This window comes from Zophobas morio, unplaced genomic scaffold (genome assembly GCF_036711695.1).
Source record: "Zophobas morio isolate AGI-343-1 ecotype UQ-CSIRO unplaced genomic scaffold, CSIRO_AGI_Zmor_V1 ptg000093l, whole genome shotgun sequence".
Classification (NCBI taxonomy): Eukaryota; Metazoa; Arthropoda; class Insecta; order Coleoptera; family Tenebrionidae; genus Zophobas; species Zophobas morio.
In genome coordinates, this window is record NW_026972198.1 from 336,159 (window position 1) to 352,416 (window position 16,258).

Here is a 16,258-nt window from a genome sequence, read left to right on the forward strand (position 1 = left end):
TTAGTTATTATATATTTTTTTTTGCACATTTTAGTAGAAATGATTATTTCTACTTTTATAAATTTTAAATAATAGAAATAAAAGTTAAGTTACATCCCTTTTCTCAGGCTTATTTTTTTTTGGCTGGTCAACAATTGTACTGATTATCCTTATTATTACAATTTACTTTTGAATTTTTTGTTTTTAGGTTGTGCAAATATTATATTTTGTTAAAGGTTTTGCTTGGTTAAAAATTACTAAATAAGATCTTACATTTTCATTTAAGTTTGGTTTCATTTTTTTCTCGGGCTTATGAATTTTTTTGCTGGGCCACAATTTTACGGACTACTTATGATAAAAACTTCTACTTTTTACTTTTTAACTTTTTTTAAATTTCATTTGTATACACACAAAAGTTAATAAGTAGCGATCATTTCTTTAGGGTGTCAAATTAGACTGACAAAAGAGTTAAATGGGATGGAATTTCAACTTCCTCAAGCTACCCGAAATTTCTACGTGGACGGCCACATTCCAAAACCTCACTAGCATATTTTATTTTCTAGTAACTTTTAACGTTTTTTTATAGTTTCGTTAGTAATTATTGGTATAAAAGTAATTTTTACTTGATAATATCCCAAATAGTTTATGAATTACACTATTTTTTAGAATTTAAGTGTTTTTGTTTAGCTTTACTGGTAAATCCTAAATTACTTTTAAAAGTGATTTACTTAGGAAATTAATAAAAATAATTTTTATTTGATTATTATTATTTAAAAAATTAATTAAATTATTAATGGTTTAAACTTATTTAAAAATATTACAAATTTGATAAATGTTAAAATTTATTGAAGTTTTTTAGTAATTTGAGTGTTAAAATTTTTATTTTTTTTTAATGACCGAGTATTTTTTGTAGCATTAATAATAAATTAGTTATAAATTTTTAAAAGTAATTTACCGAAATTATTAAAAGTTTTTTTATTTTATCAATTAATTTATCGCTATTTCTTTAAAAATAACTTTGAAAGTAATTTTTAAATGTTTTATACTTCTACTTTAGAAGTAAATTTAACTTTGCGCAAAGACTTAAGAGTTGTGCGATTTCAACTTCTCCGCGGCTCGACGACCCTTTTAGTATTTTTTTCGCTAGCGCAATGGCGGGAGTATAAGAAGATTCGTCTACTTTTTCCATTTCCTGCTCAATATTTAATAAACTTTGTGTATTACTGTAAAAATCAGATTTTAAAATTTTTTAAATTTTTAGTTTTTAAGAACCAAATTTTAAAAAGATTAGTTTATAATAAAAAAATAGAAATAATAAATCCATAATAAAGTGACGAAAAGAACTTTAAAAAATAATTTAAAAAATTTATTCAATTTTTAAGCAATATTTGGAATGATGTCAAAACGATTTATTAATGAAATTCAAAAGATAACGTTATATTAAGAATATAATAGAAAAGATAAATTCATGATAAAGTAATGAATAGAACTTTAAAGAATAAAGTAAATTTAATTATTTATAAATTAATAATAATTGAATTTTATAAAAAAATTATAAAAAAATTAAATAAACATTTATAAAGTTTAAACTATCAGACAACACATTAACGTTTTAATTAATATAAAAAATTACTAGAAAACATTTTAAAAAAGAAAAATGGGAAAGTTGAATTAATAGTAAATTTAGTTTTTATTTATTTTATTAAATAAAAAGTATTGAAAAAAAATAAAATGAAAATTTATATATTTGTATTTAATTTTTTTTTAAAAAATATTTAAATATAAAAATGATTTACTGAAAATAATAATCTAAAAATTTTAGTTTGTGCTGCTTAAAAAAATTTATACTTTTGAATTTAAAATTAATGATTTATTTCCCGAAATATCACTTATACTTTTAATAATAATTATATACTAAACTTTTTATATTAACATTATAAAAGTATTTATTTACCGGGACTTATATCTAAAGAAACTTTTACTGTGGAAATTAGATTTTTTTGCAAAATATTAAATTTTTTTTTAAAAAATGAAACCGTTTTACAATATTTTTATGTCAAAAAATAATAATGAAAGCTTGATAATATTAACTTTATATAAAAAAATAATCATAACTTCTAAAAAAAACTTAATACTGTCAACTTTTTTTTTTAAAAAAAGTAAAAGCTTAATGTTATTGGTGTTAGTTGCAATATATATTTTTTTGGGTATTGAGAATGGAAAGCAAAACTTTTACTATAAAAAATTTAGCAAAAAACTTTCTTTTAGCGGTTTTCAATATTTTTGAAACATGTTTAAAAAAATATGAATACTCACAGAAACTTGGGTTCCAACAAATGTCGAACATAAAAAACTTTTTGCTATTTTTTTAAAGCACATTTATTACTTTATAATTTATAAAAAAAAGCACAACTTTCCTAGTTTTTTTTTATAATTTATTGAAAAAACTATTTTAACTTTTTATATAATTGCAAAATAATGATAAAGAAAACTTTTATTGTTATTATATTCATACTTATATTTTTTATTATATAATACGCAAAATGTTTATTATTGGAATAAGCAAGATGCATTACTATATCTAACTTAAAAGGTTTTTTCAAAGAAATGCTAAAGAAAATAAACAACATATTTTCACTAAGTTTTCTTAATTAATAATTTTGGGTAATTTATATAGTAAAGGCGCCTACTTTTAAATTTAGATAACTTTTATAAAAGAACCAATCAAAGATTTTATAATAAGAACGCCTCTATTAGTCAATAATATAACGAAATTGGTACCTTTTCGGCTCGGAATAACGATTCTGTAATAATATCTTTTAAAACCGGTTTACTTTCTCGAGCTACAAGAGCAATCTTGCTTATATCATTAAAAAACTTGGCGTGAGGCTCGCAGTTTGCATATAAAAGCTGGTAGTTAATACCTGAGAGAAAAGTTTTATAGTTGTCGAAGATAAACTGATAAGTAAATATTAACGGTATTGTATTTTTTATATGTAACTCGACTTATTTTTTTCCTATAAAACGGTAGTAGAAAAGTTTTACTTTTGAAGTAAATACTTTTTAAATATTTTTTTAATTATTATATTTCATTTATATCTGAAATCTGCGCGCTTGAAATATATTTTAATATACTTTAATAAAGTCAATTTTTTTTGTGCTACTAATAAATTTGTAGATCAATAATATTAACCAAAAGTGATTAATAATAAAAATTGTATAAAAAACCGTTTCTCCCGGACCGACCAGCCCGACCGGCGCGATGAATATAATTTTCGATCGAGCTTACAGCCGATGGCGTCTGAATTACCATATCGCACGCCTTTTTTTAAAAAAATAAGTTGTTGGTCGTATATATCATAAAAATTTTAATTAAGAATTTTTTTTAAACATAACCAATGGTATAGTTAAGAAATAATTTAAAAAAAGTGTAAAAAATGACTAAGTTTATAATTTTTTAAATATTTTCTCTTTTTCATATAAAAAAGGAGTTAGAAAGTTTTCAACCATTATAAATTTTTGTGCAAATATAAGTTAATTATAGAATGTATGAAAATATATTAATATTTCAGCGGAAATTTAAAAAATTTATAAATATGCATTTTTATAAAAAAAAACTTTAAATAAAGTTTATAAATAATTACAGTCAATATACCCTAAAAGTAATAATATATGTAGAAAATAAATACTTCAACCTTTATAAATATTATTTACCTTATATTTGAAAAATAAAAGTAAACTTCTCATTATACTTATATTTATATAAACTGAAAAACATTGAGTTAAGAAAATTTATATATTAACTTTTTACCGCTTTTAAACAATAATCATATAAAACAATTACTATAAGTATATATAATTAAAAAACTAAAAAAAACAAAAGTATTAATATTATCACTAGCAAAATAATAAATTATAACTCAAAATTTATATAATACAAAAAGAAAAATTAACGGTCCACTATAAAACTTTTATATTTTGTTTATTTTTATTTATAAAAAGTAAGAGTTTTACCGGAATGTCAACGCCACGTGCAGCCAAGTCCGTCACGATTAGCAAAGGCAAATGGCCTTTTCGGAATAAAAATAAGCATCGTTCCCGTTCATTCTGTTATCATAATATAGAAAGTCAAAAAAATTTGTGAAGTAAAGTTTATAGCTTAATAAAGACTATGATAACTAATATAAATTCTAAAGTAGACCAAAATAGTATAAAATAATAATAAAAAGAAACAAAGAATTTTATGTGTAACAAAAAATTTATTATAAATATTAATAACTTAAACATTTTAAAAATTTTAAGTAGACTATAAAAATTATGAAATAATAATATATTAAAAAGAATTTTAAAAATTATTATATTTAATACAAAGTTTATTATATACAAAAAAGCAATTTTCAAACTTTTTGTTATAACAAAATATACAAAAAGTTTATAAAATAATAAAAGAAATATAAAAATAATTTACTAATGATGACTAATAATAATATTTATTAACAAAAGTATATTAATAAGCAAATATATTATAAATAATAAAAAACATTAGAAAAATATTAGAAAAACAAAAACTTCATTATAATAGTTATAATATTTTAGCAAACAATAGAAAATATAAAAATATACATAATAATGACAATAATAATAATAGTAAAACCTGCGGAATGTCTGCGTTAAGAATTAACGATTGATGGCCAAAAGAGAGAAGCTCTGAAGAAAGTTTATACCCTTCAAACTTTGTTTTAACGAATATTATGCAGCGCTGAGGGCTTTAAACTCATTAATAATATTAGAAAAATATATACAAAAAGTAAAAATATAAAAAACAAAAATAAAAAAGTATATTCAGTGATAATAATAAAAATACAAAAAGTATAAATACTAAAAATATTAAAAAGTATAATCAGTGTAAAGTAAAAATATTAAAAAAAAAAAAGAAGTAGATAAACGATAATTTAAAAATATATATCAAAAAGTAGAAAAAATATTAAACTGAGATTTTTTATAAATATATAATAGAAGCAAAAAAGTAATAATATATAAAATAATAAAGAAGTAAAAAACATCACTTTTCTATAATAATATTATTAATTAATAAAAGTTATAAAGAGAATAAGAAATTATATATTATGGAAAATAATTTAAAATTTAGTAAATATAAAAGGAATAATAATTATTTTAAAAAATGAAAAAAAAATAAAACTAAAAAAAAAGTAAAAACTTAAAAAGTAAATTATTTTTAAAGTAAATATTATATAAATATAAAAATAATAGAAGCTAATAAATAGTATAAAAAAAATTAATATAACAATATATTGAAAATAATATCACGTGATTAATTATAAATGATTTAAAAATAAAAAGAAAATTTGATAATATGCATAATGGAGTAATAAATAATTATAACCAACAAAATAATAAACTCTACAAAAACAAGTGTACTTATATATAAATAATAAAATAGTAACCTTCAGCACAATAGTATAATATTAATATTATATAATAAAATTTAACAATAAATAAATAATAATTAATAATAAATAACAACTATAATACAAAAGAAAAAAATTAATAAAAATGAATAGTATAATAATAATAAATTATGTATAAATTATAGAAAAACAAAATAATATTAAGAAAAAATTGTAATATTGTAAACTTTAGAACAACAAAAATATAATGTTAATAATATATAATAATACAATGAACGTAAAATAATTTTATAAATAAAATAAGTTACAGAATGACAATAATGATTGTAATAAGTATAATAATAGTAATATAGTAAACGAAAGATTAAGAAAAGTGTGTAATAATAGATAACATAGTCAAAGTATAATGTATAACAATAATATTTAAAGAAATATAACGTTAATATAATAATAAAAGTATTAAAAATAATAATACTAACTATAATAATAATTTAATAAAAGTACAAAGTATAATAATAAATAATATAATAGCAAACTATAGAATAGTAACAACAAGCATTCAATATATAATAATATAAACTATATAATAATAATAGTATAGTAAAGGATATAATGTATTAATAAATAAAAAATAATAACTATAAAATGATAAGTATTAATAATAGATAGTATAAACTTTTTAAACAATATAATATGAATATAGTATAAGTAAAAATATTAAACTATTAAATAATAATAAGTATTAATCAAATAAAGTAATAATAATATAATAAAATGAAAAATAGTAAACTTTATTTAATATTGAGTATTAATAAAAAAATCAATAATAATAGTATAATAAAGTAGAAATATGAAAAGATCACCATTTTAGCCGAAGAAGGTCGGATATTACCAGCTTCATTTCTTTCTCAGATACTAAAACTACTCGATGCAGAAGCTAAAAATGGTTTATTTTTTTATGGATATTGAAATAGTGAACTCCAATAAATATCAAGAACAAAGCTAAAAAAATAATTTTACTTAATTAGTAGCAAAAATAAAAAATGAAAATTATGTAAATTAATTTTTATAAAATATAAAAAAAACACTCAAGAAAAATGTAAGCCCATAAACTAAATAGAAAACTAAAAATATTTTTATTTCTATTTATTAGTAGCAAAAAATATAAAAATAAATTATGTTTTCAAAAATTAAAACTCATTTCTTATATAGACAACTAAAAAATATTTTGTTTACATTATTAGTAATAAAAATAAAAAAATATTTTTTTCTATATTTGAAAAATATTCTTTTTTAAAGTGTTAATAAAACTATTAAAGAAAATTAATTCTACTTCATAAGCAGAAGAAATAAAAAGAAAATTTTTTTAAAAAAATTATATTTACTAAACTTCATTAGTAGCAAAGAAAGCGAATTATATATTTTTTTACTTCGTAAGTCATAAGAAAACTTAAAAAGTATATTTAATATATACAAAACAAATGTTTGTATGTAAAAAGTTACAAAAAAAATAAAAAATAAAATAAAATTGTCAGAAAAAACAATATGCATAAACAATTATACTTTCAATTTTTTTTTTTTTTTACTTAAAATGATAAAAGTTTTATGTTATTCTTCGACAAACTCAAAAAATATTAAAAAAGGATACAATTTATATATAAATATACTTGCCTGCTTCGGAGCGATGGTCCCCGTAAGCGCTTTCATATCGATAAACTTTCCTTTGGTGACGTATTTGTTAGCCAACTCTCTAAAAATATGTATATAATTATTAAAAAATAATAAAAGTTGGTAAAGTCGTTATAAATATATATATTAATATAATAAAAATATTATAAAATAATATAAAATTTAATAATAATAAATAAATAATAAAAGTTTATATGAAAAGTTTCAAGTCGATAAAGTTATTATAAATAAATATATGTATAAGTATAATCGGATAACAAAAATAATATAAAACTTAAAAATTTATATATATAAAAAGTTTCGACTTTATATGATCTGGGATAGTTGCGCTGAACAACATTAACTGCCGATTGCGAGACGTACGCAACAAGAGATCTTCAATAATATTGCTGTAAGATTATAATATTACTATTATTATAAAGACCACTTTTTATAAATATATAAAAATAAAAAGTAATTTAAATAATATTAACAAAAATATATTTATTTATATGTACTTGTATCACATAGAATATTAAATTTAATATATAATTATTACTATAAACAATACTATAATAAATGTTTTATTAAAAAGTAGATTTGTATAATGCATAGTTACTGCGGGAAGAATAAATATATGTGTGATGTTCATGTGAAAAACACCAGTTTTGTTATAAAACAAACTTTTGTGCAGCGACTAGCACTAAACTTTATAATAAAGCATTATTAGAGTCATAATAATAATAAAAACGAGAGCCCACATGCGTGTATAACTAATGTGTACTCCAAAAAAGGAAATGGTCGTCCAACCACGGGTTTTGCTACAAGTCGTTGCAATGAGCGCTTGTATAGTTTGTTTTTTTAACTTATTTTTAATAAACTCTCTACTTTTACACTTTTATTTGCTACCTTATGCTTTAACTATTTTGAACTATAATATTTTTGATAATATTTACTTTATTATGCATAAATATTTAATGTTATGACATTAATACTAAACAATAACAAACGAAATATTCCCGGCGTTTTTATATTAATAAAACGAACTAAAATGTCATTTAATAATATTCTGCATTATTACTTTCATTATTTATAAGGAAAACGAAACGAGGGAAGAGTTTTCGTGTTTTTCTGGTAAATAAAAATAATGAAATTATTAGATTCTATCAGATCCTTCTTATCATTATTTTCACTGCTTTTCCTTTTTTTATTAAAAAAAAAAGCTGCGAGTTGGTCTCTTAGTAAACTCTTTTTCATTTTTTTTTTGTAAAGTTTAAAGCGTATGCAGCGTCATTATTTAATTTTTCTTTTTTTTTTTTTATTGAAACTTATTCTCATTAATATTTATATCAGACCCTCTTTTTTTTCTTGCAGTCAATAGGAAACTAAAAACGATTGCCACTGGAATTTCCAAGTGTTGCACTTCCCTTCAAAACTTCATTAATAAATTCTATACAAAACTTTCATAAATGTTATGAAAGTTCAGTTTTAATAACACTTTCCTATATTTATTATACGTTTACATATGATAATACTATTATTATATAACTTTTATATTCATATTTTTTGTATGAGTTGTGTATATACATATATATTTCGTCATAAAAAATATTTTCAGAAAAATATATATGATGGTTACTTCGTTACTAAACTTAATCAAGTTATTATAAGATATATAACGTTAATAAAGTTTCATAATCCTTTCATATGTATTTTGTGATATTATTATTAAAATACAACTTTTTTCTTTTTATAACTATATTATATAAATCATATTAATAAAAAAAATACATTAAAACAAAAAACAAATCATGGCTGTGCCTTTTATTATATTTATAATAATAATTTCTATTCTGATTAATATTCATATTTAGAAGTGAATTATAAAAATAACAATTATAGAAAATGATTATTTAGAAGTAAACAAAAAGCATTTATTATAGTTTACTTTGTATTATATTTATAAAATAATTAAAAGTGATAATAATTTTTATTTAGTAACTTTTGTAAAAATTCATTTTATAAGCATATTATGTTACTAATTATTTAAAAATATAATAAACAAAAGTAGACATGGTTCACTTTTTTATTATATTGCTAAAAAAATAATAATATTGACATTCAATTGCTATATATTTAAATATACTTGTTCATAGAAAAACGAACTCCAAAGCTTATATTAAATATAAATTTAATATTCACAAGAAAAATATAAACTTCATAGTAATAGAAAAAAAATAAAATTTTATGATAATAAAAAGTAAATTGAAAATTTATGTATTAATAGTAATAATAATTTGATTTTGTTATGTAATCATATTATTACTTAAAAATAATATTAAGGAAGTAATATATAATATTTAATAAATATTATTATAAAGAATTATAAAAAAAGTATATAATATTAAATAAACCAATATGATTAACTTTTACTGATTAACAAAATTATATATGGAAATATTTAATTGTTCTTATCTAAAATAATATATAGATAATTAGTAAATAATTAATATTTAATATAATTATCTTAAACAAAAAAATATATATTTAAACTGAAACTAAATTTATATAATAATTATGTATGCTTCGTATAAAGTAATAGTAATAAGAATTAAACTAGGTATGCCTAACTTTATATAAATTAATTATAAAATAATTAATAATAATTATAATAAAACGAAAGTAAATAATAATAAACAAACTATATTCGCTCAACTTTAAATAAAAAAAAAAATTAATAATAAAATAATTATAATAATAATACAACTAAATATGCTCAACTTTAATTCTAAAATAAAAAATATTTAATAAAATTAATTAATAAATAAATAATAAAAGTATATTATAATAATAACTAAATACACTCAAATTTAACGAAATGGATTATAAAATAAATAAATTTAATATTAAAAATAAATTTAGTACATAATAATTAGTTCAACGCAAAAGTTAGGAAGTCTATTATAAATAAAATAAAGTAAAGTAATAAATTTAAATGAAATTAACTAAAATTTACTTTTTTAAAAAAAGCAAAAAAACAGTAAATATTAATATGAAATATTACTAAATTTTACATGAAAAATTTTAGATTATAATTATTAATAAATTCAAGGCAATAGTTAAATAAGTTTTTAATTAAAATAAAAAGTCGATAATAAAATTAACTAATTTTTATAAATAAAATAATTTATTATTAATATAATAAAGTAAATGAAAGCATAAAATATATATAAAATGTACTAAACTTTAAGGATAGAATAAATCTTGATAATAAAAATATTCAGTTTAATGCAAAATTTAATAAGTTTTTAATAAATATAATTAGAAGTCATAATAAAATTTACTCATAAGAATAAAATAAAAAAATATTATTATAGAAATAATAAAGCAAAAAAAAAATAAATATAATAAACTTAATATTAAAAATTCAGTAGTTCAAAGCAAAAGTTAATAAGTTTATTATAAAAATATTATAAGTAAAAAAAATTAAATATATTCAAAATATAATAAAGCAATGAGAAGTAAATAATGAAATATAAAATATGCTAAACAATAATTATTATAATAAGAAATAACGGACAGCGTGCCGGCATCCACCATGAGGTCGGCCTCGTCAATAACGAAGGTATCAATTTTAGATAAATGCAAAGAGCCTATTTTTAAATGTTCCGAAACTCTTCCTAAGCTGCCAATCACAACGTCAACGCCATTCTTAAGTGCAAGTTTCTTTTTTTTTTAACGAATAAAATAATTAACATTCGATAACATAAAAAGTTCAATAAAAGTTAATGAGTAGTAATAATATATAAAAAGTAGGAAAGTATTATATTAATAAGAAATATATAATATAAAGAAGAAAAGTAAATAGAAAAAAATATAAAACTGATGGTTGGTAATGGGAAGAATAAAAAAATAATACCAAAACTATAATAAAAAAAAGTTCTCGATAGTATTAAAAAATAAAAAAAATACAATAAAGATATTAAAATTTTGTGGTAAAAAGTTCTTATTGTTTTTTTAAAAATTATCATACTCAAATAATATTAATGAAAAAAAACTAAAAAAAATAAACTGTAAAAAAATCTCCGAAAATGTTTCTTTCTGGTTTTTTATAAAAAAAATAATAACTAATCAAAACAAAAAAGGATTACAGAAATATTCAGTCAGAAAAAGTCTTTTTTTTTATAAAAAATGCTATAAAAATGTAAAAAATTTTAAAATTTTGTTTTACATGGATAACCACAATACGATATTATAAAAACCTAAAAAAAGTACAATAAAATTATTGTTATTCCTTGTGAAAAAAATTTATATCATTTAAAAATTAATAACAAATCGGTAATTTTCAAAAAAAAAGATAAAAATTTATAAGATATTCAAAATTCTCATATATTTTTTTTTATTAAAAAAATATAAATTAAAAAATGCAATAAAATTATATATTTTTAAAAAAAAGTTTTCTGTTTTATATTAAAAAAATAACAACTAAAAATTTTTATTAGTATGTAAAAGAATAATAATGATAATGATTAAGAAAAATAAAAAAAAGGTATAACAAAAATATTTAAAATTCTCACTTAAAAGTTTCTTTATGTTTTCTAATAAAAATTATAAAATTTCTCAAAACTTTTTTATATCGTATTAAAAAATAATATCAAAGCGATAATATGTTAAAAAAAATTAGAAAATTCAAATTTCTCACAAAAAGTTTCTTCCAGTTTTATAAAGAATAATAATAGACGATAAAAAAAATAATTTTTTAAGTTTCTTTATTAATTCTATAAAAAAATTTCAGTCGCTCATTTTTAAAAAAAATAAAAATAGAAAAAATTTTGTTTTATAATAAATAGTAACAATCGATAATATATATAGAAATAAATATAAAAGTACAATAAAATTAATATTTATAAAAGTTTCTTTATTTTTTATTTATATAAAAAAATAATAACAATCGCTAATATTAAAAAAAAAATAATAATAATAAAAGTATTGTATATTATAAATAATAAAACAATATATAAACAGTACAGTAATGAAATTAAAATCTTTTCAAGGTTCTTTATTTTTATATAAATAATAACAATCGATTTTATTTTAAAAAGATATAAATAAGTAAAGTTTTCTTTTATTATGATAATCGATAATATTTAAAAAATAATAAATTTAAAAGTACAATAATGATATTAAAATATTATCTAGTTGTCATATTTTTATATATTAAAATAATAGCAATCGCTATTTTTTTAAAAATTTATTTATATATGGAAAGTTTTCTTTTATTATAAAAGTAACAACCAATAATACATTTAAAAATATATAAAAAAGTACAATAACGATATTAAAATCTTTTCAAGTTTCTTTATTTTTTTTACATAAAAAAATAATATTGATAGAAAAGAACTACTTAATAAAAGTTCAAGAAAAAAGTAATATATCTCAAAAGGCAAATATTATATTTTTTATTAAAATAAAATTTTCTTAAAACGTAAATTTATTTTTAATTAATAAAATTTCAAAAAAAGGAAGAAAAAAGTTAAAACATAAAATTTCTCCAAAAAAATATAAACTTAAAAATGGGTTACGTAAATTTACTAAATAAAAGTTATTTTATAGATAAAATAAGAATATAATAATATTTCCTAAATACAAATATAATAATAAAATAAATTTATAAATTTAAAAAAAGATTTATATTAAAGTATTATTAAAAAATAATAAAAACTTAAAAAACTTTAATAATAACTAAAAAGAATAAATTCAATAAGTATATTTTTCTATTAAAAATTTTCTAAAAATTAAATTTTCAATATTGGCAAAACGTACAAATAATTAATAATTTATTGTTAAATTCATAAATCACTCAAACTTTAAAAATAATAAAAACGTAAAACAATTGATTCATTGAATGAATTTTAAAATAAAAAAGTTACATATATAATTTTATAATACATTTAAGTAAATTTATTTAAAAAAAAAAAGTAAATTTAAATTTAGACGAATAAGAAATTCTTATTTAAAAGTTTATATGGTAAGAAGTTTAGAGGAGGAGCCCAAGTAAATTTTATAATAAAGAATAAACAAAAAGTAAAAAAAAATATTTCAATAAAAAAAAATTGAAAACCGTCAATAATTAGGTTATAAATTTATAAATTTTTTAAAATCTCAAAAATTTTTTTTTCATGCCATTTATAAATTTTTCTAAATGATAATATTTACAATAAAATAAAGTAAAAGTAGATTAAAAAAAAATAAATTACTTTATTGCAACAAAAATGATTTAAAAGTATAAGATTTCATAAATATATGAATTATTTTAAAAAATTATAACAAAAGTAAAAAAAAGATTATAATTTTAAATTTATAACAAAAGTATAAAAAGTTTTTATTAAAGTAAAAATTTAAATTATTCTTTAGAAATTCTAACTTGGAAAAAAAATATAATAACATCGGAAAATTTATTTACTATAAAAAGTATAAAATATTTTAATAAAAGTTTACAAAAAAAATTAAAGTAGAAAAATTAAAAAAAAATATAAATCGTTTTGAAAATAAGCATAAAAAGTATATAATAAAAATTTAGAAAATAAATTTTCGAAGAAATTTTTAAAAATGTTTAAAATATAAACATAAAAAAAAGGAGTAGAAAAAAAAAAAGATTTTAATAAAAGTTTTAAGTTTGAGTAAAATTTAAAAAAAAGATAAAACATATATTTTAAAAAGTATCATAAAACATATATAACTATAAAGTTGTTAATAAATATTATTCGTTTTAAAAATTTAATTATTAATAAAATTTTAAAAATTAAAAATTATAATAAATTTTACATTTACATGTAAATAATAATTTTTAAAAAAAAAAATAGTTAATCAATAGAAACTAAATATCGTAAAAAAGATGTTAATAAAAATTATTTCATATAAAATTTAATATCGTAAAATTAAAAAATTTGAAAATGCTAAAATATAGTAAAAAGTTGTTACTATATTTAATATAATAAAATAAAAAATAAATAGTTATAAATTATTACATATAAAAATAAATTTATAAAGAAGACAGTTATACAATAAAAACTAAAATATACTAAAAAGAAATAATAAAATTTTTTTAATGGGAAATCAAAATTAAACTTTAAAATTTATAATTAATATAAAATAAATAATTATTACAAAAAAAAGTAAAGTAAATTTTGTTTGAAAAAATAACATTTCTTTTAATTATTTTATAATATAAAAGTAAATTTATTAATAAAGAAGTTTCTACCAATAAAAAAATAACAAATAAATTTATTCAAAATTATAATCATAAATAATAAAAATTATAAGAAAAAAATTTTAATAAAATCTTGTCTTTAAAAATAAAATAATTTTTTTAAACTTTAAAGTTTAGCATAATAAATTTTAACAACAAATTGTTTGAAAGAATAAAAAAAACTTTTTTATTTAATATAGGTAACAGGCACTTCAATTATTTTAAAAATAGTCTACAAAAATTTTATAACAATAAAAAAATTAACTAGAGAGTAAAACAGATCTTTTAATTCTAAAAATAAAAAAATATTTTACATAATTCTCTGAAAGTAAATTAACTAAAAAAGTCGAACTGAATTGATTTAAAAAACTTTAACAATTTGAAATGTATATATAAAAATATTATAAAGTAAATTAAAAAATAAATTAAAATAATTAATAGGTAAGGTTCAAGAAGCAAAATTATATTTAAAAAAAAAAAATTGGAACAAATTTATATAATTTAGTAATAATATGCGTGCTGTAAAAAAAAATTAAAGTATAAAATGTTTTCTACAAAATTTTGAATAAAAAATAATTTCAGATTTTTTTCAAAGAAATTAATAATTATAAGTTGAAAATAACAGAAATATATTTAAATAAAATATATGTATTATTTTTAACTTATACAAAGAAAAAGTTATGAATTTATTAGGAAAATCTGTTATATTGCTAGAAAAAAAAAGATAACTGCAAAAATCTAAGAGATCTATAACAAATTAATAATTTTTATAGAAAAAAAAATTAAAAAGTTCCTATTTAAAAAATTGAAATTAAAATTTTTAAATTAAAATTTTAATTTACTTGAGAATTAAAGTCTGTTGCTCCTGTAAGAATAGCGACTTTTATAAAAGGAGAAAGAGAGTGAAGTTCTCCATAGACTTGAAAGCATAAACTTCTTGTAGGGAGTAATATTATTGCTTTCGGTTTTTTGCGAGGATTAAATCTAAAAAAAAAAATTGACTTCGCCTTTTCTTAAAAAAATTAAATTATATATAATTTTTAATTATAACTGTAACATGTCAGTTTAAAAATTTAGGTGACTTATTTGTGCTACAAACTTTGTGAATCCCAACTCAATTTTCTGAACGATCGGTAATAAGTAAGCCAAAGTTTTTCCAGATCCTTAAAGAAAATTTAATTTATCGCATTTAATTGCTAATTAAATTTTTTTAAAAAATATTTTTCTCTGTAAATAGTAAAATTCATTGCTGATTTAAATTTAATAATAATAAAAAAATGAAAAGAAGACCTGTTTCTGCTTGTACTACTACACTTAAACCAGCCAAAGTGTCTTTCAGTGAGTGAAACTGAACAGGAGTCGGCCGCGAAAATTCTAACGCAGTTAATCTCTCAAATAAAAAATCTTCTACATTCAAATCAGCAAAACTGTAATTTTCCGAAGTTGACGAAGAGCCTCCAGTTTTTGGCTTGCTTAACTCGTTTGATGTTAAAGAATTACGACTTTCATTTTTATCATTTAAAAAGTTGCTTCTACTTTTATCAGAGTGCTCGATTTCAATATTATTTTTATTACTATTATCACTACTAGTACTAATATGAGGAGTGGTAATAGTATCAGAATTATGAAGAGTATTATTAGCGTTACTAGAGCTGTGGATAGTCGATTTAGTAAGAGAATTGTTATTATTATATTTATTGTCACGGCTACGAATCACACTATCATTAATATATTTATTATTAGCGTCAGTATTAATATTAATGTAATTATGATCACGATAACCTTTAGCGTGGGTATTACTAATAAAATTTACTTCCGTTGAACCCGTAGTATTATTAAGCTCTTCAGCCTTATTAATTCTGTTTTTAATCTCAGTAGTACTATTAGTAGTGTTACTGTTATTAATTTTATTGTTGTTAGAATGATTACGAGT

The 16,258-nt window shown here is 17.8% G+C and overlaps 1 protein-coding gene across 1 annotated transcript; it reads right to left on the bottom strand.

Moving 5' to 3' along the window:
- Window positions 1–996: 996 nt before the first annotated feature.
- On the bottom strand, window positions 997–15,798 carry LOC135144303 (DEAD-box ATP-dependent RNA helicase CshE-like). Its single transcript, XM_064076311.1, has 12 exons — window positions 15,616–15,798; window positions 15,425–15,488; window positions 15,168–15,309; window positions 10,657–10,802; window positions 7,403–7,486; window positions 7,080–7,158; window positions 6,272–6,345; window positions 4,634–4,745; window positions 3,994–4,086; window positions 3,208–3,301; window positions 2,761–2,903; window positions 997–1,171 (listed from the first exon to the last, which is right to left on the bottom strand). Exons 4-12 carry the CDS (start codon window positions 10,674–10,676, stop codon window positions 1,028–1,030), a joined length of 843 nt encoding a protein of 280 aa, XP_063932381.1. The 5' UTR covers window positions 10,677–10,802; window positions 15,168–15,309; window positions 15,425–15,488; window positions 15,616–15,798; the 3' UTR covers window positions 997–1,027.
- Window positions 15,799–16,258: the final 460 nt, after the last annotated feature.